The sequence below is a fragment of the Electrona antarctica genome, assembly GCF_951216825.1.
Source record: "Electrona antarctica genome assembly, chromosome: 24".
Classification (NCBI taxonomy): domain Eukaryota; kingdom Metazoa; phylum Chordata; class Actinopteri; order Myctophiformes; family Myctophidae; genus Electrona; species Electrona antarctica.
The window spans coordinates 28,420,690-28,442,475 of NC_136803.1; the positions used below are offsets into that span (position 1 = coordinate 28,420,690).

The following is a 21,786-nucleotide window of genomic DNA, read 5'->3' on the forward strand; positions in this document are numbered from 1 at the left end:
GCACGCCCGCACGCACGCACACACGCACGCAGACACATGTGTGTGCCAGGCTTATTGGCGCTACAGGTGTCAGAAGGTTTTGTTATAGGCAAGAACTAAAGACTGTTAGTTAATTAATCGAATCACTTTAGTAGCTAATTGAGTACAGCCTTGTTGTGTCGTTTACAGAACGGATGGACAGACTTTATTGTTTTTGATAGGTCAGTTGATAGTGTTATAATATCCTCACGCTGAAACTATAGCCTGAAACTCCTCACTGGCAGGTGAGAAGAACTGGTACTGTAGCTCAGTCGATAGAGCACTCACCTTTGGACCATAAGGTTCTGGGTTTGAACCCAGGGCACCGTGGGTTTGAACCCAGGGCACAGTGGGTTTGAACCCAGGGCACCGCCAATACAAGGGGTTTGAAACCAGGGCACCGCCAACACAGGGGGTTTGAACCCAGGGCACCGCCAACACAGGGGGTTTGAACCTAGAGCACCGCCAACACAGGGGGTTTGAACCCATGGGCGCCGCCAACACAGGGGGTTTGAACCTAGAGCACCGCCAACACAGGGGGTTTGAACCCATGGGCGCCGCCAACACAGGGGGTTTGAACCCAGGGCACAACCAACACAGGGGGTTTGAACCCAGGGCACAACCAACACAGGGGGTTTGAACCCATGGGCACAACCAACACAGGGGGTTTGAACCTAGGGCACCGCCAACACAGGGGGTTTGAACCTAGGGCACCGCCAACACAGGGGGTTTGAACCCAGGGCACAACCAACACAGGGGGTTTGAACCCAGGGCACAACCAACACAGGGGGTTTGAACCCATGGGCACCGCCAACACAGGGGGTTTGAACCTAGGGCACCGCCAACACAGGGGGTTTGAACCTAGGGCACCGCCAACACAGGGGGTTTGAACCCAGGGCACCTCCAATATAGCTGCAAGCAGTCAAAAAAAATCATAATATTGATCATAAAAGGGACACAGACATAATATCTGGGTAGGGCATGCATTTCCAACTTGCATCGTTCCAATGCTCCAACGGGCACCGCTCTATAGTAAAGACTAAATTGGGGGAAATTAGGGGGAAAACGTTGATTGACATCTGAAAGTGTTGGAGGAAAGGTCACCAAAATGGTTATGGTTCCTCTCCAATGGGCATGAATGCAATCTGCTCATTCCATTTCATGAGACACCTGTATCTTTGGAAACTTTGGCCTGATAGCACTACTACAGGAAAGGCCATATAAGGGTCACCAAAATCACTCTGACAATCGTCTGGGGAGCACGAAGGTGCACAGCAAATTTCATGGCCAGTAGTTCTCGAGATATTCTATTTGGGATCCAAGTGGTGAATGAACAGATTTGTCTGGCTTTGCACAGACAGACATACTGATGGACCGTCCTTTTTAGAGAGCACCACGTCGCTACTAGCATTATTTTGACCTGAGATCAGATTCAAAAAATGTCTTCTACATCCTGAGAGCTTTCTGAAAAAGCTATGTTTCTATGTCAGTCGTTTTTCAAAAATAGCAGACCTATACAAGCTTGTAGCGCGCCACTCGGTGGCACGCTATGAGCTTGTAGATCTGCTATTTTTCAATAGCTAACAGCTAACACCAAAAGGGGTTCCCGCCCAAAATGGGTTAAAACACTGCTGGTATATCCTTCAAAGTGAGGACAAAGTTAGGACAATTATAAGAGCCACTGGCTCTCAACAAAGCTATGGGCTTTAACCCATTTAGACCTGAGGCCGATTAAAAAGAAAAAAATACTTCTAAATCAAACTAGGTTTCTATTTGTCAGTGGTTCTCAACCTTTTTCATGTCAAGGACTCGCAGAATTATCTGTATTTGGCTGCGAAACCCCCATCTGAAAATATGTAATTCCAGGGATTTCAGGCATTTAAAGCATCCGCGATTATAGATTATCATCACATCTGAATCAATTTAGCATGTGAAAGTATCTGAGGTGTACAGTCAGTATGTGAACCATTAAGCATTTTGAACTTGCGTTGTTGACTGACTGACTGGCTGGCTGACTGACTGATTGAATGTAGACAATCAGTCCCATCATGCATAGTGGTCCCATCATGTATTCATTTCAATTCATAAGCAAGACATAGTAAGAAACATCATCATCAATATGGCTCTTTTAGGCGTTGCTCGCACATAAACGACACCCTGTCTTCTCAGTGTCTCCTCATTTTCAATGGGAGTCACGTGGTTTTGACGCCCCCCCCATGGATCGGATCAAGCGGGGAGCAAGCTTGTCTCGTCAAAACCACTTGACTCCGGCCTGGGCCGTGGCTCAGCGGTCCAGGCACCTTGGCCGGTGGCCCGAGTCTGGCAATGTGCCGCGGGTTCGACTCCCGATCCCGACGGCCTTTACCGCGTGTCGCACGCATGCACGCACGCACGCACGCCTCCTGGCAATGTCTAACCAGAACTTACTGTATATATTCGTCTCCATGTCTCCTCTCTTTTCCTTCCATTCTATAGCAAAATAGGGATTTATTCCTGGATTCCTGTGCTTTGATAAACCTGCACTTTAAACACAGTTGCCACTACACTGAAGACTTTTCATTGACTTACTTTGGCTCGAGGACCCTAAAACAGCCCCCTATACACCTCAAAACAGGGAAAACAACCTCGGTTCCATTTATAATCTTGTTTTCTTGGCCCCGGTGTGTGTGTTTCCGGTGTTATTTCGGTCTATCTGTTGTTTGTCAGACACACAGTAGCCTATAGCTGGTCGTTGCTGCCGTGGAGAGGAGAGGCAGATCAGAGCTGATGTGAAGTGAAAAGGGATGAAGGGGAATCCAATCGATCTCAAACCCACGTCCTAATCATGTTGACATCTTCAGGATGGCGTGGGGAACGTTCAGGCGCCGCGCCAGGCCAGATTGGGGCCACTTTTCACAGAGAGAGCCGTGTTGTGGTGTTTTGTGTGAAGGCAGGTTTAGGATTTGAGACAACTCGCGCTTCGTATTGAAGGAGCCAAGTTGTTCTTCGATAATTATTGTTAGTATAGCCTATATAGGTTGTGTTGAAAAGTCTTGATCATCACAAACTTGAATGCAATTTTGTTTGAAGTTATGCATGTAAAAGAAATACCTATAGCTAGGCTATAGTATGAGAAAGGCACATACCGGTATTCAGTATATGAATAATAGTTTTGTGGTATGATGGTGTCCGGTGCCGCGAATATAATTAATAGAAATACATTGACAAGCTCAAAACATGTGGCGATGTGAGCTTGTAAATCTAACATTTTTTGGGGCGCGGAAACACTGTCGTGCAATTGAACAAATGATGGGAAATTGTCACTCAAACCTTGAATATTACGATTGTGCCCCTCTTCGCACCCATTGGTTGCCGTTTCTTGGTTGGACAAAAATCCTTTAGTCAGGGACCAATTGTGAAAATTATTCTATAGAAAAGTTGGAACTACTTGAAATGTTTTATAGAAGTGTCTGAAAAGAAAATGACACAAATCAAGGACAGGTCTTGAGCACAGGCTAATATAGAAGAAAGTGCTTTGGCACCACCCTGTGGCCAAAGTGTGAAATACACCAGTCGTGGGTGAAGGAGTTTCATTTTAATTGATCCTCATGCTCTTAGAAATCTTGTTTGAAATGACCAAGCCCAGTGCCTACCGATGATGTCACTGGTAGGCAGGCAAGTACACCGAAATGGTTCCATCTTATAATAAGCATTAGTGAAGACCAATTATATGAAGATATCATGGTTGAAAATTGGTGGAGTGCTCCTTGAATGTGCTTTGTGCATTCAGAAAAACAGGTGCCGCTGGAAACGGCCCTTGGTTCAGACAGTGGGTGCTCAGCTTTGGAATACAATACAACTTGGAATAAACCAAGTAAGTGGGAAAAGCGGCACTCCAAATTAAAAGATGCAGGTATACTGGCTCAGATGCAATTTCTCATGTTTATTTGCGAACACTGATGCGTTTCGGCAGTAGGCTATACCTTCTTCAGAGCAGACTAAGACTAAATACTTTTTAGTCTGCTCTGAAGAAGACTGCCGAAACCAGTGTTGTTTTTGTCGACTAAAACTATGACGAAAAATGTTCGTCAGTGAAAAAACACTGACGAAAACTACATGGAAACTAAATGAAAACTGAGCTATGATGACTAAAACTGAGACTAAATATATTGACAATTTTTTCAACAGATAAAAACTAGAGTAAAATGTTAGGAAGGGACTATAGTGGACAAGAGATCCAGTAAAGGACAAGTCATTTTACACTTGGTTGCATGCTGAAAATAGCAGATCTACAAGATCTATTTTCAGAAAGTGTAAAATCAGCCATTATGACGGCATCAAGGCCTTTTTAGTCGACTAAATCAACTGTAGATTTAGTCGACTAAAATCTTATGACATTTAGTCGACTAAAACTAGACTAACACTAATACATGTGAGCCAGTCTTGCAGTATCTTTGCTTTGTGCATTCACTAATGCAGAAATGACAGCTTTGTTGCTGTATCACGGAGAAAAGAACCACATGACCAGGTCTTTATATATTTCAATTTCTGTCTTTTTATTACAAGCGAATGTACAGTCGTTGTTTGCCACTGATAGCTACAGAAAGGCTGGCAAAAAACCCCCACAAATATCTCTACATGTGACCTGTTAAAAACTGTATACAAAAGGACCCCCCAAAATGTACACCAATGTAACATATAATATATATTTTGCATTTATATTCTGTATTTGAGTCTACATGGATTAACATTATAACCTGTCTGTCGTCAAGGGTTACGAGAAACGGCGTAACACTTTTTTTGCAATAGACATTCCGATCCAAGGCTGTCTGTTTTTAAGGAGGTCTGTCGAAGTCGCATAGATCGCACGGTTGCAGTGCCTTGCAGGGCTGTTGAGATGTGCGGGTGTTTGTCGTCGGTGGTCAGTGCATGTGTATATAATATACGCTCAGAGATTAATGTAGACGATGTTTCCTTTCTTTTTAACCCATTTTGACCTGGGAACGATTCTATGAATTTCTTCTAAATCCTGACAGTTTTCTGAAAAAGCTATGTTTCTGTCAGTCGTTCTTCGATTTTTCAAAAATAGCAGACCTACAAGCTCATAGCGCGCCACTCGGTGGCGCGCTATGAGCTTGTAGATCTGCTATTTTTCCAATATCTAAAGCATAACATAATGCTAACACCAGCTGTTCTGTAGGCTACTTTTTACATTCCCAGTGTTCTTGTTGGTTTGTCGGGATTACAGCGTACATCCCTTTTTTCTTTTCTTTCATCATTAGAAAACTCTTCTCCGAGTTCTCTAAATAAATATAAGACACAAAGTAAGATACAGCCTCTCAAAAGTAAAAAGAAAAAGAAAGAAAAAAAATGATTTTGTTCCCAACACAGACATACAAAATGTTCTACACTGTCTGGCTCTGATTGTAATGGGCCTGGCGCAAAGAAAGGAATTACTGTCTTGTGAACCAGGATTACACCAGATTGATAGATTTTAAAGTCACACCATGGTCCATAATAACACACCAGGACCAAACCACGAAACCTTTTAGGTCGACTGGTTCCCAAACAGTGGGTCGGGGCCCCTGTGTGGGTCGCAGACACATTTTTATGGGTCCATTTATTTTTGTTTGTTTTCTATACACTTTCTTTTTTAATCATTATTATTTCAAAACCCTTTCAAAAAACATTGCAGAAAAAGCTCACATTTTCATGAATTAAAACCGAAATTCAATGATTCAGTCATTTCACGAAGAAATCAAAAACAAATTCCATACATTAGAAAACAAATATTTAAGAGGTAGTGAAAATAACCGATCTGCAAGCTCACAACGTGGCGCGAAGCGACGCCTTTGCGAGCTTGTAGATCTGCTGTTTTCGCTAGTTCGGGTCCCCGGGCAAACGAGTCATTTATTTTTTTTGATGGGTCTCGAGCAACAACAAAAAATAAGTTTGGGAACCACATGTTTTAGGTGGTGGCCGAACGGGTCTTGGTCTAGTGCGCTTCCGTTGTTGGGATAACACACAACTAAAGCAGTGCCAAGTGCAGGACCCGATCTGCCCCGTGCACCAGGTTGCACAATCGATACACCGACAGGCCCGCGGGAAGTACTTTACACCCGCAGGGGCTGAGCGTCTAGTAGGGGGTGCGCGCGCGTAGCAAAAATGCGCGTGCACGCGCATCATGCACGCGCATTTTCGCGCATTTTCACGCGCAAACGTGGCCTTTACTTTCCCTCTCCACACGCAAGTTATATGAACGAACTGACACAGGCAATTAACCAGGATAAGGTGCCAATACTGTGATACAGTAGCCTGGCTCCAGCCCCTGAATCGCTAGCCACGCCCATTAAAAAAATATATTCAGGCGATTACGAAATGAAAATTCAGGCTGAGTGTCAGGCTAGTGATACAGCATATTTTATTCTTTTTTTTCTTCTTCCCCTCCTGTTCGAGGGGGGGCTGTGCCTGGGGGGAGGGGGTGCTACAGCCCCCCCAGCACCCCTACTTCCCTCAGCCATGTACACCGACATATACTACGTACGATGTTGTGTCGAAAATAGTCGATCTATACGAGCTCGCAAAGTGTCACGATGCGATGCTTGTATATCGGGGCCGCTTCCGGCACGCGACACCATCATACGACAAGGTTTTTTTAGGCCTGACGTCAAAATAAAAAAAACGTTCGCTCTGAATATATATTCAAAGATTTGTGCCGCATTTTTACGAGCTTGTAGATCTGCTATTTTTCAATAGCTAAAGTATAACATAATGCTTAGTTAAAACACCAAAAGGGGTTCCCGTCCAGATTGGGTTAAATCAGGCGTGACATCTCAACACGGTCGGCAACACTTTAAAAAAAAAGAACATTTACATAAAAGACATGGAATTAAAATGGAGTATTATCGCTGCTGACACAGTCTGTGCATTCCATTTCTGTGCTTTATACATTCGTCTATCCTGAGTTATGTCTTGGAAGCAGTGGTGTAAACTAAAGTAACTGAGTACTCAAGTACAATTTTGAGGCATTTGTACTTTACTTGAGTGTGGTCCAATTTCTAAGGCCTCACTCAGACCTTTACTGCATTGCTGTATATGCTTGTTGGATGAATGTTGTGTAGTGTCATGGCCGCCCCAATGCATTTCCAATGGAAGTCACATGGTTTGTAGTCCACATTTTGGACTACAAGCTGTTGTATGGCTTTCGGCTGTGTTTCGTCAAACCATGTGACTCCCATTGGAAATGCATTGGGGCGGCCATGACACTACACAACATTCATCCAACAAGCATACAGCAATGCAGTAAAGGTCTGAGTGAGGCCTAATACTTTTTCTCATTTTGAATTCCGGACTTTTACTAGTATTTCTAAATTGCAGTACTGATACTTTTACTTAAGTAATAACTTTGAGTTCTTTTTCCACCACTGCTTGGAAGAATGGAGTTAATTCACTAGTCAAAAGGTCAAAAGGTCAGACACACGCAGTCTGTAGTACTGTGTAGAGACCCTACCATACAATCACACTGTTGAGACATTATGTCTATTTGTATCATCTACTTGTTTATATTACATAGTACATGTAATAACTACAAGTTTCTCTCTCTCTATCTCTGATGTTCTGTGTGTGTCAGATGAAGCCCAATTATTATAATAGAATAAATCTTTAAAAAAAAACATAAAAATAATAAATTACACAAAAAGGAGCTATCAAAAGGAAATGTGCTCTTCTCAAGTTTTCAATCTAAAAAAATAATGAAAATAACACACGTTCACATTATTTTCCTCAACTTAAGATCCAGTGTCATTTGACCGCTGATACAGTGATAGACTGTCGTTCTCAGTTGTTCAACAAAAACGATGAGAGTTTTTTTCTTTTAGGTTAACGTGGTACAAGTGGTACATTTTTCATTTCGTCTTCCAGTATTGTACGTTTTGTGTCTGCTCGATCAAGGGAATTGCATCATGTACTGTATCCATCGCAGTGCCTGAAACAATTGACTGCACTTTATTGTCGCCCCAACATCAAAGCATCTAGAATCGTACAATCACCTTTAGCAAAGCTCCGCCCTCTACCACTTTCCAGCCGGGCCCATTCACTCCAAAGTAAATATCATGGATTTTACACATTAAATACTGGTTCATTTTTGTAACTAGACCTTCAAAATCTCTTCCAAATCCGTCAACAAGGCCTGCCGTATACCATATGTGCGTGAGCAGTGTGACATTTCTTTTTTAAAACAAACTATTGGTGGAGAGGTTTGTCTAACCCATGTTATGCTTAGCTGTGATTGGACCTTGGCAGTTTGGGGAGGGGCTTAGCTATACGTAGGTCAATTGTCTATCATAAATACGGGAAAAGAACTGTAGATTCTCAATAGAATTACGAATGGCGAAGGACTGCCTTTTGTTCAGATGCTGCTGGTTATTAATCGGTTTGTTTGTTTTTTGGTCAGCGTGTAAACTTCGTCGCAGCAGTGTCATGATTGTGTTACTGCATAACCGGCGTATATATATATACTGTATATACATTCACGTCTCGCCATACTCTCCATTCATTCATCCATCCATCCATCTAGTCATTTAGTGGTGTGTGCATAACTGCATATACTGTAGCCGGAGTCCCCCATGGATCAACACTAGGCCCCCTTACCCTTTTCCCCCTCTAGCCTACTCTGAATATTTTCGCCAAATGAAGAGGGTTGATGTGGTTACGACGAGTGTTACCGTATATACCGCACGCACGCACACACACACTTCTCTCACTGTGTCTCCGAATGTTCTGCAGAGACCATTGTCTTCAAGCTTCAAGATCGGCTATTTTCACTAGTTTGGGAACGACTGCGGTTAGATGCATGCGTGCATGGGAGACTGTCTGCGGTTGGATGCTTGGAGGCATGGAGTCTATGGTAAGATGCACAGGTGCATGCCATGAACTGTCTGCGGTTGTGAGATGCACAGGTGCATGCCATGAACTGTCTGCGGTTGTGAGATGCACAGGTGCATGCCATGAACTGTCTGCGGTTGTGAGATGCACAGGTGCATGCCATGAACTGTCTGCGGTTGTGAGATGCACGGGTGCATGCCATGAACTGTCTGCGGTTGTGAGATGCACGGGTGCATGCCATGAACTGTCTGCGGTTGTGAGATGCACGGGTGCATGCCATGAACTGTCTGCGGTTGTGAGATGCACGGGTGCATGCCATGAACTGTCTGCGGTTGTGAGATGCACAGGCGCATGCCATGAACTGTCTGCGGTTGTACGATGCACAGGCGCATGCCATGAACTGTCTGCGGTTGTGAGATGCACGGGCGCATGCCATGAACTGTCTGCGGTTGTGAGATGCACAGGCGCATGCCATGAACTGTCTGCGGTTGTGAGATGCACGGGCGCATGTCATGAACTGTCTGCGGTTGTAACTTGTAAGATGCACGGGCGCATGTCATGAACTGTCTGCGGTTGTAAGATGTACGGGCGCATGTCATGAACTGTCTGCGGTTGTAAGATGCACGGGCGCATGTCATGAACTGTCTGCGGTTGTAAGATGCACGCAGGCGTGGAGTGGAGGCAGTTAGATGCATAGAAGAGTGGAAGGGTGGATGGATGACAGAGTTGAAGGATGAAGATGCAGTGATGATGAATGCGTGGGGGGCGACCGACGTCTTGGAGAAGAAGAGGTAGCGAGAGGAAGAGAAGAAGCCAGAAGGAGGCGAGTGCATTGTCCTGGCAGTGGCAATGAGACGCGGGGAAGGTGGGTGGATTATGACCGGTCCGTTCCCGCCGGGCAGTGTCGGTATGTTCCGCGGCCGCCACTCCAGACGCCGCCCGCATCTGCCAGGGAAGGTGCACTCCACTGCCGCTCGCTTCCCGCGGCAGTGCGTTGGTCCGACAATGCGTTGCGTCGTGCTTGCAGTTAGGTTTAGGGTTTGGTGTATATATATATAGTCGGACTGATGCCGACTATATGTCGGACTGATGCCGCAGTGAAACGCTGCCGCGGACACTCCGCGGCTGATGCGGCTGCCAGAAAATGCACTCGCTCTCCCCTCGAAGAGGCATCGGCGCGTGAGAACCACTTCACAGCAGAATGTAGTGAGAGTCAGACGGAGAGGAAACACAGTGGCGGGAGGAGAAAGAAAACACAGAGGCAGTGAGAGAGAGTGAGCCATCACGACAGAAACACAGAAACACAGAGGCAGTGAGAGAGAGTGAGCCATCACGACAGAAACACAGAAACACAGAGGCAGTGAGAGAGAGTGAGCCATCACGACAGAAAGGGAAGAGGGAAAAAGGCCACCAGTGTTGGTGAGGATAACGGTAAAATAATGCAATGGTCTTCTTTGGGTTATGGCCTCTCTTAACGTCTGTCATCATCAGACTGTCCTTAACCCATTTAGGACCGAGACCGGATTCTACAAAATTGTCTTCTAAATCACGACAGTTTTATGAGAAATCCTATGTTTCTATGTCAGTGGTTCTCAAACTATTTAATGTCAAGGACCCTAAAAAATATATGTAATTGGCCGCGGACCCCATCTCAAAATATGTTGTTCCAGGGACCCCCCCCCCCAGAAACAAAGATTTGAATTAAAAATGTCCACTGTAAAAGAATACATGTTCAAAAATGTGTACGTTTTCACGGTTTTTCAAAAATAGCTATTTTTCAATAGCTAAAGTATATCATAATGCTTAAAACACCAAAAGGGGTTACCGTCCTGAATGGGTTAAGGCTTATTAAACGTATAAATATTTATCTATATTTCACGCCACATTATTTTTACCATGCCTCTATCACGCCGAGCTTGACTTTACATTCAATGTACACACATTACAAATGACAGGAGGGTGCGTGGAGACGGTAGAATTCTCCCAGGGAATCACTAAGAAAGAATGTGTTTGTTAAATTGTTTGTTGTCGCAAAGATAGGCAAAGATAGGACTCAACACTCCTCTGTGCAGCTACATTAATTAGCATTTATAAACTGTAAAGGTACCATCTACTGTCTTGTTCGCGCTGAATACCTTTTTTTGACATACTTTTTTACTAGTCTACACGAGAGGGTAACAGGCCTATATAGAAAAAAAAGACAGATGAAAATACGGTTACATTCTCTGTTATTATCATATTTACACACATGGTTGAATTTAAGGCTGAGTGGCATAAGTCTACATTCCAGCACACCTAAAGATGTCCTTCAATGCAAAGTCAAATAATTGATCTGAATCCATTTTAGACTTCTAAACACTTTCTCCTGACATCATTTATAATGTAAATAATTCAAATATTATTTGAATGGCCTGGTAAGGTAGATCTATACACAGCAGGAATCCTGAGTGTATTGAACTCTGACAGCGTAACAATTGACCTGTAAGGGTCCATTGTCAGAGTTAAATCGACGTCAAATATTTTTAATGAGGTGAGCTGAGGCTGTATACTTTTGTGGACAATAAAGATGTCTGCCGGAGTGTTTGTGGACGTATGGCGACGAGATGTATAGCATTTTAAATCCGGCATGGTACATTTGAACCAATCGTTTGAACTAAATGGCAGTGGTGGAGAAAGTAACTAAGTACTTTTACTGAAGTACTGTACTTAAGTACAATTTTGTGGTATTTGTACTTTACTTGAGTATTTCCAATTTCCAGTACTTTTACTTCTACTCCACTACATCTCGGAGCCAAATTTTTTACTTTTACTTCACTATTATTTGAAAACTTTAGTTACTAGTTACTTTGGCGATTTAAAATTTAATTAGAAAACATACATTAACCACTTCAACCCTATACATTTCGGCCATTTGAAAATAGCCGATCTACAACGCGACGCATTGTGAGCTTGTAGATCGGCTATTTTCAATAGATTTTCTACACATTTTGAACTTGTGAAATGGGACATTCTGCAATATGAATACTTTTACTTGTAGTACTTTAAGTACATTTTGATGCCGATACTTTTGTACTTTTACTCAAGTACATTTTCAATTCCGTACTTTTACTTGTAACAAAGTAGTTCTAAATTGCAGTATTGGTACTTTTACTTAAGTAAAACAATTGAGTACTTTTTCCACGACTGCTAAATGACCAGACTCCAGAGTTCCAAACAGATATTTCTCAACAGGGGACCACCTTCTAGTACGTATTATCCTTTGGTAAAGTGTAACCCAGTGAGACTGGGAGCAACAGTGGATGAAGTGCAGTGTTGATTTTGTCGACTAATACTATGACTCGACTACCTTTTTTCACAGACGAAAACTAAATGGAAGCTAAATGAAAACTAAGCTATGATGACTAAAACTAAGACTAAATATATTGACAATGTCGTCAACAAATAAAATCTAGACTAAAATGTTAGGAAGGGACTAGTGGACAAGAGATCCAGTATGAGTCATTTTACACTTGGTTGCATGCTGAAAATAGCCGATCTACAAGCTTCATCATCATCATTACGACGGCATCAAGGCCCGCCAAAATACATTTTAGTCGACTAAATCACCTGTAGATTTAGTCGACTAAGACATTCCAGGTGACTAAAATGTGACTAAAACTAAATGAAAACTATTCAAGACTATGACTAAAACTAAAATCCAAAGTTGCTGCCAAAATCAACACGTGATGAAGTGATAGGGCATGATTGCGGAGCTAGTTCTGTCTGCTAGTTGTTTCTGTTGAACCCAAAGCCCCGGAAATGGCTCACAGAGCTTGTAGATCGTTTAGTTCCGGCTCTGAGAGAACCAAATGGACCCCTTACGGTGAATCTAAAGTGCTGTAGGGGCCACACACACACACAAACACGCACACACACGCACACATCGCAACCACTGATTGTCACACAAACGCACAACATACGTAGAAAGCACTTCTCTACTCTACAACTTATGACTTCTACTGTGCAAAACACTTAACTGTTCTATTCTAGATCGACACACAGTCAAAGCCTCAAAGGACACATATTTGGAGAGTGAGCTACATTTTTGCGTTTGTTGTTGTTGTTTTGAACGGTCCATGGTGCCGTTTTACCGTCAATCGGCATTGCACTGTAAGTTTGCGTTAGCTTTAGCTATATCTTTAGCTCACCGTTCAAAGACATATACAGGCTTTGACTGTGTGATGCTATATATGCCTTACAGTGTGGATATGAGACCAGAGTCCTAGGGAGCATTTCGGCATTTTGCACACAGGCAACACCAGTTAGTCCTATAATAAAAAAGGCAGAACAGAGAGAGAGAGAGAGAGAGGGGCGAGAGAAACAGCAAGAAAAGGATTTAAAGAAAGAGAAAAATGATTAACGCTCTGTCACAGAAAGCAAGCAATCACCGTCGTCGTCAAGGCGACCGGTGAGACGAGACGATGTTAACGACCGTCAACATAATCATCTGATAGTTATGGTTCAAATCTCATCTCTATTCATTTGTGGTTTTAGCAAAGTACACTTGAGTTCAGACAGACGCACACATAAAGGGCAATCGCAGTTGAATTCCAAAACTAGAATTCTTTTGTTTCGTTTTTTTGTCCTTTTTTTATATACTTTCTTCAGAAGTTTTCATTTTCTTTTGTCAGTAGTTTTAGATCTCATGGTCTTGTGTGTGTGTGTGTGTGTGTAACAGACTTTAAGCGCTAGTGGTAAAATAAAATGCAGATCTACAAGCTCACAATGTGCCATGCTGTGATGTGTTGAGAGCTTGTGGATCTGCTATAGGGCCTATGGTGGTGCGCGACACCGGCGCACCACGCCTGTGATTCATTGGTTGGTTTGTTGGTTTTCCAAGCTGCGGTGGAATTATTGTCCTGCAGGTCATGGTCCTCTCTCTTGAGCTGTCCCAGAATGCTTTGCAGACGTCACATGACTGATTGACCACCAGATACATTTCAGTTACATACTGTAATGTAGCTGGATTCAGAGTAGAGTTACATTAAAGATGGAGTGCCATGATTGTTGTACTTTTTCTGTTTTGTATGTTTCTATGGAGTTAACATTACTCTAATAGACCCCCAGTTGTGGTTATAATATTCAAATATGTCTTCCCTGTGTATTTTTGATTTCTTCCTTAAATCTGAAAGCCTTTGAGTCAAAAGGCCCAATCGAAATTCACCAGTTTAGTGACATCATAACCCTAATCCCTCCCCCGTTATCATACAACAACAGCTGTGGGCGAGGCTTAAGTTCAGGTGGGAGGGGCTAAGGTAGAAACCAGCTATACTTAATGAACATTTGAACACTTTCTGTACCCTTTTGTGAAAACAATCTTCCTCCTAGCCCGATGATAATGTTTTAGGGTGGGACTTTTTTTTACGGCAGTCCATCTTTAAGATCGCTCTACGACTTCACGATTGGACCGGTGCGTGTCAAGCAGTGTGGTGCCGTGATTTGGACCCAGTTGCATTTCCTGGGTCGAACTTCACTCCATATAGGACAGGCTTAGAATAATCGTCTTTTGTCTTTGCCTGTATCCGGAATGGATATGACACTTTAAAAAAGCCTCGGATCGAGGCCTCGAAATTCTTTTTTTTTTTTAATAAAAAAAAAAAAGGAAATAAAAAATAATACTAAAGGTAGAAAACGTTTTAAATGAACTTTAGACTGCGGTCTCGGGGCCCGCTCCCCCCCGGGGGCGCGGGGAGCCGCCCTCCACGAAGCGCAGCAGCGGCGCGAAGGTGCAATAGTCTGGCGTGTTCCGCCAGCGCGTGAACATCAGTCTCTTGTTGAGGAGGAGGGGTTCGGACCTGCGTGGGTTGTTGTTGTTGGGGGCGGCGGCCATGTTGTAGCGTTGGGCCGCCGCGGCCGCTGCGGTGCCTCGCTGCAGGCGCCCGCCCGGGACACCGGCGCCCCCTGGTGGGTCGCTGCTGCCATGCAGGGACAGTGGGGTGAACTCCGACAGTTGACCCTCATACAGCTTATCCGCGTTCTGAAAGGAGAGAGAGACACAGAGACAGAGACAGAGAGAGAGAGAGAGAGAGAGGGGAAGAGGGGAGCACGTCAGTCACGGAGTTCCGTGGTTTGGTCCAGGCCCCATGCATACACATATCAAACACATGTTCTGTGTCTTTTCTGTGTTTGATGGTCGCCTCAATGCTTTCCCGGTGGGAGTCATGCAAGTGGTTTGACCAAACATCTGTGTTCGATTGGCAGAACACATGCAGCTATAGAACACACAACCCTGCAGACTCCCACTGGAAATTCATTATGGCGGCCATCAAACGCAGACAGAACACAGAACATGCATTTGATGTGTGTGTATGAGGCCTCAGAGAGACGACGGTTGGAAGCATGATGGTCCGAGCAATATATATATATATATATATATATATATATACATACATTTAGGAGGAGACGTTTTTCCTCACAGGCCACGAGATCAGAAAACCCACACTGTGAAGTCCTACCTGTTTATTTATTACAGGTCCATTTGGTTACATTTGTACTTTCTTATGATTTCATTTTCAACCCCCGGAGCACAAAGATATCTATGAGCCAATGGTGGAAAGTAAAGTAAACAAGTACATTAAGTACTGTACTTACCGGTACAGTTTGGTGGTATTTGTACTAAATTTAGAATTCCGGACTTTTACTTGTAACGGAGTATTTCCATATAGCAATATTGATACTTTTAAGTACAAAATGTTAGTACTTTTTCCACCACTGCTAAAAAAAGACCTCGTGTCACCGTGGCTTAATCGTCAACCATGCACAGCTGTGATGAAAATCTCTCCTCCTTTGGTGTGTCACATTAGCACAAGCACACGTACAAGTTCTCTGCAAAACACCAAAACATTGTGCCAAAGCACGCCATAGGCATAGGAATACGCACGCCTGTACGGAGGCGAGACCACGTCAAATCATGCAAACGGAAGCACTGTATAAAAAGAAAGAAAGAAAGCGTGCAACACCGTTATAAGCCCAGAGTGAGGCTTTCCCCTCTCTTCTTCTCTGTTGCACCCACCCTCTCTCTCTCTCTCTCTCTCTCTCTCTCTCTCTCTCTCTCACACACACACACACACACACACACACACACACACACACACACACACACACACACACACACACACACACACACACACACACACACACACACACACACACACACACACACACACACAGTACATGTTGTACGTACAATCATAGAAACAAAGGCCTTTGAAAAACGCACGCACGCACGCACGCACGCACGCACGCACGCACGCACGCACGCACGCACGCACGCACGCACGCACGCACGCACGCCGTTCCCTGTGTTAGTCACGACACCCACATTTTTAAAAGATACCAAAACGCCACAGCAAGGCAAAGAACCTGTTAACACCCTCCTCCCTTAGCACCTCACTGCAACCACACACACACGCGCGCGTGCACACGCACACGCACACGCACACGCACACGCACACGCACACGCACACACACACGTGTGTATAGGCTGTATATGTTTTACCATGCTGAGGGCCTCTAGCCCTCTGTGACATCTAGTAAGGAGTGAGAACTCTGGAAGGACACAAGCCTCTCAGGCTCTCTCATAGGTTTTACATTCTGTACGCACGCACGCACACACACACACACACGCACACGTGCACACAACAGCAAACACACAAATAAGTAATTGCCTTCATACCTGCGTGTACAACACTTACACACTCTGGATGCGCATAACTTTAAGATCACAAAGCAAAAAAAAAAAAAAAAAAAAAAAAGCACAATACACAATTTGCGACTGTAAACATCATCATCTGTATAGCATACAGACACATCATCATAGTGTGGAAGCACCACACACACACACACACATGTCAATGTCATGGTACGACATCACATCATTCTCAGTATATTCTGTATTGACATCGCGGACCATAGTTTGTCAAAATCCAGTGTTCTGGTCATATAGGTATAAACTATAGTATAGTTTATACTTTGTGATATGACGGTGTTGCATGGCAAAAGTAGCAGATCAATAAGCTCAAGCTTGTTAATCTGCTACGCTACTGTTGTGTATATTATATATAAAACAAATATTTGAAAATGTTTGAATTTACTTTACTTCATATATTAAATAATGCCCAAAATAGGGAAGGCTGAAAGTGGTTAATTCACATATGATGATGAAAACACTGGTACTGCTGGTACTTTGATAGCTATTGTCAGGGCTCTGCACTGGCTCCAGACAGAAGACTGATTTTGTTCACGTGTGTGAATCCAGAATAAAACGTTGCAGCATGCGGAGAAACTCACTGGCCACGGCGATAACAATCATGCACGTCTAGAAGATGGAATATATAGAGGGAGAAAGAAAGGGTGACTGCAGTGAAAGTATATAGAATAGAATAAATAAAATAGACATCCAGGATGTTAAAAGACAACTTTAGTATTTTTCAACCAAGGTTCATGATTTAGGTTGTTATTTGAGAAAGTTAAAATTATTTTATTTTTATTTTCATTTGCTGCTTTCTTTCGTTTTAGCAATTTTAGCTATTTTCGACATGGGGGGTGCGGGCATTCGAACATAGCGATTTCTTTTTTATTATTTACTATAGTCCTACTAGACCACATAAAATTACATCTAGGCCACAAAAGATCACGGGATCTACTGAATGTGAAGTAGGAGGTGATAAACTGACACATTGAGCCTAAACACACGGTATGGCATCCCCCCAGTATCTATACCTTCACATTCAGTAGATCCTGTGAACGTTTGTGGTCAGATGTCATTTCCCGGGGTCTAGTAGGACTATAGTAAATATTAATAAAGAAATCGCCATAATATTTTGTAAGAAAAAGGAAAAAGACGAAAATCCCTGAAACAAAAAAAGCAGCAAATGAAAAAATAAATAAGTAAATATACGCTATAATAATTACAATAGGCCTAATTATCTGGCCTAATAACCATCTAAAACATTAACCTTGGTTGAAAAAAAACAAAGTTGTCCTTTTAAGAACAGGAAAGCGGGGGTGGGGGGCGGAAACAGGCACATGTCACGAGCTTGTGAGAATGAAACAAACAGGATAAGACAGAGAGAGAGAGAGAGAGAGAGAGAGAGAGAGATGGGGGACAGGGACAGTATAGATGGGTCACCTTCGGGAGTGGGGTGGGGGGAGGGGGGGTTACGCCGGCTCAGAAACTCATTTGGCTGGAGGCCCGGCTCTGAGACAGCATGAAGATGGTGGACGGCTCAGAGGCAAGGCACAGACGCCTCGTCTGTTGTGTCCGTCACACACAGAGGAGAGGAGAGGAGAGGAGAGGAGAGGAGAGGAGAGGAGAGGAGAGGAGAGGAGAGGAGAGGAGAGGAGAGGAGAGGAGAGGAGAGTTAGTTTACGAAGTTAATAACAGTTGAAAGCCTCAAAGACCACACAGTTGGGATCAAAGTTTTTTTCCTCACAACCCAAAGATCTGATCTTCATCCCTCTTAGCTGGCTATGCCATTTGGTATGTTTACCTGTAAGCGTTAATTTGGTGCCCGTGACATCGGTACCCTCTCAGAGTTAAATAAGCAGCGATGATTTTACATCTACGTCTATTGGCTCAAGTGGTTTTAATCAGACTAATTGTTTTTTCATGATTATAAAGCAATTGGAGCTGCTATACGCGATATCTTTTTCAGTATTTCTCTTATATTGAATGACTTTTTTTTTGGGGGGGGGGGGGGGGTAGTCTCTGTGACACATCTATGCATTCAAAGTTTTTTATAAAAGCTTCGTCATTGGTCATATGTATTTCTCATAATATATATACAGTCCTCGATTATTCAAATGATCGAAAAACATATGGATTGAATGATCGCGCCTTTCAGAAGAATCAGATCTTTCAGAATGATGGACACACTGTTCATCGTTACCAATAAGCAGAGATAGAGGGGTTACCGGGGTGGGGAGGGGGGGAGAGAAGGAAGGTTATGGAAGCTCTTCCGGGTCAAGAGGAAAAGGTCATAGCCTTCATGAGTTCACAGCAAAAAAAACAGTAGGAAACGGAAACCGTCTCATGCTTGTGGCCAGAGACAAACAGCACACTGTCTTCCACCAAAAATACTCCATCCACATGTACTAATATATATTAGTACAACTGGAGGAGTATATAGCAAATAGTGGAGCAACACTGCAGCACAATGCACACAGCGACATTTATTCCATCCATTTGTATAACTCCCGAAAGGGTACGAAGGGAACCTGCCGCAAAATGGGTCGGGTGCCATTGGTATTGTCCCATTTCATTTAACTGTTCTTTTCCTTTTGCACATATTGCTAAATTAGTTCCGAAATCAACCAGCAGGTGGAGCAGTTGATGAAGAGGCGAGGATCTTTACTGTTTCCCTCCTATAAGTCTATGGCGGTGTTGATTAGAGTGAGGTGAGCACTGCACACAGACGGGGTCGAGTCGACTTGACTTACGTCCAGTATGGCTGGGACGTAACCGAAGCCTGCGTACATCTGAACATAATAATATGCCCAACACAGAGTCATCACATGGTTAGTTACAGTGTGTGATACTATACGGAACCTACAGCAACCTGTGTGTACATGCAGTATTAAGCAATATTACACAAGAGAGGGCGTGCTTTACCGTCAGTAATGGCACGACAGCCTTGCTCCATAAGCAATGCAGAAGTGCCATTACTGACTGTAAATGACCCTCAAGTGTGATATTGCGATTATACAACAGTTATCCTTAAAAAAACATGTCAACTCAATTTCATTAAAACCAAGATATTCGCTAAAGAAATCATAATTCTTACAGTATGTAGCCACTAGACCAAAATAAAATCGCTAGCACTGTCTTAGACCCCTCTTAGACCTGAGCTGCACTGTATATAGGCCTAGTGTATACTTGAGTTCTTTTTCCATCTACACACCAACTGTCTTTGGCCCAAAAATGGCAGATCTACAAGCTCACAGCTTGTAGATCGGCTATTTCTTTCCACCCCCAGCCATTCCCTCCCATGCGTTCCTACCTGGATGCGCTCCGTGGTGGTGGGCCACAGGGCCCGACAGATCACCTTCTTCACCACGTCGGGCAGCAGGCAGGCCACGATCAGCAGGATGATGCTGAGCCACGCCGGGCCGCTCGACAGCATCTGCATGAACACGTAGTACATCCTCTGGTAGTTCATGAAGGGCCTGGAGAGGAGGGGAGGGGAGGGGAGGGGAGAAGAGATTTTGATTTATTTATTAGATCCCCATTAGCTTACTGTGAGTCACAGCAGCTATTCTTCCTGGGGTCTTAAACATATCATCATTACAACATTTCTTCCATATTATTACATACATTTACATACAACATTCATCACAACAATACAACACAAAACAACTCATGATCCGTCTACTACATTTGATAGCTAGCTCCACAGTACAATCAAATCTTCAACATTGATAATAAAGTAAATATACATTATAATGTATATTGTGAGGGGAGGAGAGGAGAGGAGAGAAGAGGAGAGGGGAGGGGAGGGGAGGGGAGGGGAGAGGAGAGGAGAGGAGAGGAGAGGAGAGGAGAGGAGAGGAGAGGAGAGGAGAGGAGAGGAGAGGAGAGGAGAGGAGAGGAGAGGAGAGGAGAGGAGAATAATTAATTATAATTCTCTAAATTGCTCTGGGTTAGAGATGTCCGACATGTCACATTGTAATAGGTAGAATCGTACCAGATGATGCCTCCCCAGAGGAGGGAGAAGATCACAAAGAAGATGAGGGACCCCCAGATGACAAAATGGTTGATCCACGTCCAGTAATGAGTATCTAGAACCAGCTAGAGAGAAAGAGAGTGAGTGAGTGATTGATTGATTGATTGATTGATTGAATCAATTGAATCTATAGTCCTTGCTATGCACTGATGCGTGTGTATGTGTCTGTGTGTGCGTGCGTGTGTGCGTGCGTGCGTACCTTGAACGTAACGGTGAAAACGAGCACGGTGAAGATGAGCGTCCCAAACGTCCAGTTTCCAAACATCTACGAACGGGAAATAAAGTCATGAGGGAAGTAGAGAAGAGGCAATGTCAGACAAGCCATAATAATTATCCTGCGTAATATTTCAGATATACCATTCACTGCTGCTGCGTTTACAGACAGATCCACAGAGAGGGTTGCCCCGGGGCACGGCCATTACTATAGGTGTACCATTAAGTAAGTGATTAGCTACACCTGGCCTACTGCAGGGCACTGCTCCCTGGATTAGTGCCCTGTATAGGCCAGGTGTAGCTAATCAGTTAACGGTGGATTTGTCTATACTCAATTGCACTGCTGTTGGGTCTGTGAGAAAAGTCTTTTCACTGTTGAGTCATTAAGCCACGGCAGTATTTGCCGGTCTCTGCTCTGGCAATACTTTTATTGCTTCACCCAGCAGATGGGGGTACGTTAGGGGGTCAAGTGTCTCACTCAGGGACACTTCGACACACGGAGTGGGCGAGCCGATGGAGGGTCGAACCGTCGAACCTTCCGATTCCCCAGACGACCTCGCTATACTCCACAGTGCAGCACGTCCACCCCAGACGTCGTTATCCGAAGACAAGACCAGATGGTCTGTGGATATATGTTCCTCAGCCTCAGAGGCGGACCAGGCAAAAAAAAACAATGACATCAGCAAGGAAAGAGCAACTTCAGCCCTATCATTTCTGTAGTAATGTCTTTTGAAGCCATGAATGTTCAACAAAACATGATATATCTGCATATACGTTATTCCGACATACCAATGTAGTCCGACATACGTGGCTGCCTGGCTGGTACCGTTAAGAATCTCCTGTGGCGCCGACATGCGTTGCCGGTTAAGACACATACGAGGCCGGTTAAGACTCACCTGTGGCTCTGACATGCTTTGCCGGTTAAGACGCA

The 21,786-nt window shown here is 43.8% G+C and overlaps 1 protein-coding gene and 1 long non-coding RNA gene across 2 annotated transcripts in view; both read right to left on the reverse strand.

Annotated features, from left to right (window-relative positions):
* Positions 1–6,811: 6,811 nt before the first annotated feature.
* Positions 6,812–7,442, reverse strand: LOC306917688. The gene is made up of 2 exons (XR_013789221.1): positions 7,326–7,442; positions 6,812–7,062 (listed from the first exon to the last, which is right to left on the reverse strand). It is a non-coding gene; the product is annotated as an uncharacterized lncRNA (long non-coding RNA).
* A 7,124-nt stretch (positions 7,443–14,566) lies between these two features.
* Positions 14,567–21,786, reverse strand: part of LOC306917135 (phospholipid-transporting ATPase IH-like) — a gene marked incomplete at its 3' end in the record, with an annotated part of 89,883 nt that continues 82,663 nt past the window's right edge. Inside the window, 4 exon segments of the mRNA XM_079495268.1 lie at positions 14,567–14,896; positions 19,920–20,085; positions 20,604–20,707; positions 20,842–20,907. Coding sequence (XP_079351394.1) covers positions 14,567–14,896; positions 19,920–20,085; positions 20,604–20,707; positions 20,842–20,907 — 666 coding nt within the window.